The sequence below is a fragment of the Chaetura pelagica genome, unplaced genomic scaffold, assembly GCF_000747805.2.
Source record: "Chaetura pelagica isolate M959 unplaced genomic scaffold, ChaPel_1.0 scaffold425, whole genome shotgun sequence".
NCBI lineage: Eukaryota > Metazoa > Chordata > Aves > Apodiformes > Apodidae > Chaetura > Chaetura pelagica.
In genome coordinates, this window is record NW_009953205.1 from 1,129,156 (window position 1) to 1,131,570 (window position 2,415).

A 2,415-nucleotide genomic window follows, 5' to 3' on the forward strand; every position below is an offset into this window, starting at 1 on the left:
TGCAGCCGCAACAGGACGGGTCCGGCCGCGAGGGACAGGCGTGTGTCCCCGCACCCGCCCGTGCGGGGCACAACCCGCCTGCAGCACCAGCCGGGCCAGCACGACGGCAACAAGCGGCCACCGATTTGTCCGGTTTTTCGAATTTGTCCCTTTTCTCTCCAAGGTAGATAGTTTGAAAAGTTGAGTTCTGCATCCAAAGTTTCCTCCGACCCCCCAAACGCCGCATCTCCCCATCCCAGCGCTTCCTACAGAAAAGTTTAAAGTAAATCAGGACGTGGGGTTTCCTGCCTCTTTTCCTCTAGAATTAAAAAAAAAAAAAAAAAAAAAAGAGAAATAAACATAACTGAATTTAATATTGTTATCCTCGTTGCATTATAGTATCAAAAACTGTAACAGAAGCCACGTTGAATAGAATAAACTAAATTCCTCCAACCCAGAGTTGTTTTTGCACTAGATTAGCAGATAGGAAATGCTATAAAGATGAACTTAATACGATTAGAGATGTTTCCTACAGATTTTCATATATTGATTCAGGGAATTTTAATTCTGGGGCTTGCTTTGCCATAATCCGCATTTTTACAAGCTGATATAGTTTTATTATACCAAGCTATCAAGGTCGATTCCTTTAACTGCATAATCTGACATGAATTTCATTTTTAAAGAAATGTAGTTATAAAAATCCATACTGCGGGCACAGTGGTTATATTGTACCTAAATCATATTTTAAAGGCCATAAATCCAGAGGGTATTTAGGAAGATATGGGAACACGGTTAAAAGGCTCCACTCCAGCCTCAACTCCTCAAAACACCCTTCAAACTTTTTCATTTATATTTTTTTATTTTATTTAAACACCGACATTTTTTTTTTTAAAAAAAAAGCAGATAACGGTGGCAGCTCCAGGTCCCTCTCCCGGCCGCAGCTCCAGCCCCACAGGTTGGATGGGGTGTTCCTGTCCCCCCCGCACGGCAGCAGCGGAGCAGGGCGCACTGGCGCTTGCCAGAGACGCGCCGTGATTGAACAGTATTTAAACTACTCTTAAAAGACTAAATTGCAACTCACACGCTGGTTTCAGGGAAGGAGGGGGCGGGGGGCAGCAAAACAAAGCAAAACATCGTTTAAAATGTGTTGGTCGTTAAAAAAAGGGAAAAAAAAACAACTCTATTCGGTAATTAAAGCGTATCTTGACTCCTTCCCCATAGCTCCTTACGAGCCCGTGCCGCTGCTCCCTTTGCAAATGTTGCACGTACCAGGTACTTCCTTCTAAGCCTTGTAGTGATTCAGAACAGAGGGAATAAGCAAAATGATCATAAATTTCCTAATTAGAGATTTCGCACCAAGACAAAAAGGTGTTAATGAGTTTAATTCCAGTGCCTGTCATTGTCCCTTTTTTCACACCACTTATTTACTAATGGCCCAGAGGGCTGCTCCCGTCTCTCCTTTGTTAAGATTTTAATTTGCCTTCTTTTCTGCCTTTGATGTAAAATTGTGACCTACAACTCTTTGAAGTCCCTTATTAGGAGGAAAATTAACTTCGCTTTTCCACTCTATCTGCCCACTGTTAGCCCAGACAAAACGTAGAGAACTCCTTAAAGATTCAGTACGTTAAGAAAAATTTCAAGGTAACTCTGGAAATGCAAATTTTCCACAAAAATCTAATAGACTTTCAAATCTATATCAGGAGATGTGACCCTCGCTAAGGCCGGAGAGGGGGAAGGGAAAGGAAGGAATATCTTAATAAAGAAAACAAAATGAACCCGGGCAAGGAAAGGCTGTAAATTTGAAAACCTGAAAAGAGGGGGTGGGGGTGAGCCTTTATTTTTGAATGTCACAACTTTTTCCTGTCCCTCTCGTGTGCCGCTCACAGCTGACACCCTGGCTTCCTATGCTCCGGGGGAGGGGGGGTCTCGGGAAGAAATTATATCTAAATCTATCTCTATATAATTAGAATACCATGAGGCAGGGTTAAACCTTTGTAAAACACACAACTGATTGGCGATCGCTAAAACGAGATTTGAAAGCAACTCAAATAAAAGATCGCGACGTCAGTAAACAGATTTAAGGGAAAAAAAAAAAAAAAAAAAGGGGGGGGGGGAAGCAGCTAGTGACAAACCCGGCGAGAGCTCTGGGCATGAGAGAGAGAGGGAGGCAGAGGGAGAGAGAGAGACTTAAAAGAAATAGGAGGGGCTTGTGAGAGACTAGAAATGTCAATCAGAGCCCAGAGTCCCAATAATCTCAGGCAATCTGTTAGGACCTGACCTGGGTCCACTCAGATCAATAGGAAAAGTGAGAGAAGAAAGAAGCGATCGGATCGTTTACCGCGGCGACCGAGGACAGGAGGGAGCCCGCGGCCTCCGCGCACCCCCGGCTCCCCCCCCATGTCTGCCGGAGTTTGCGGGAGGCGCTGAAAGTGCGGG

The 2,415-nt window shown here is 44.4% G+C and overlaps 1 protein-coding gene across 1 annotated transcript in view; it reads left to right on the forward strand.

The window, feature by feature from the left end:
- Positions 1 to 2,415, forward strand: part of IRX3 (iroquois homeobox 3) — a 10,268-nt gene that overhangs the window by 4,433 nt on the left and 3,420 nt on the right. Inside the window, exon 2 of the mRNA XM_009997470.1 lies at positions 6 to 132. Coding sequence (XP_009995772.1) covers positions 6 to 132 — 127 coding nt within the window. The remainder of the gene's footprint in view (positions 1 to 5; positions 133 to 2,415) is intronic.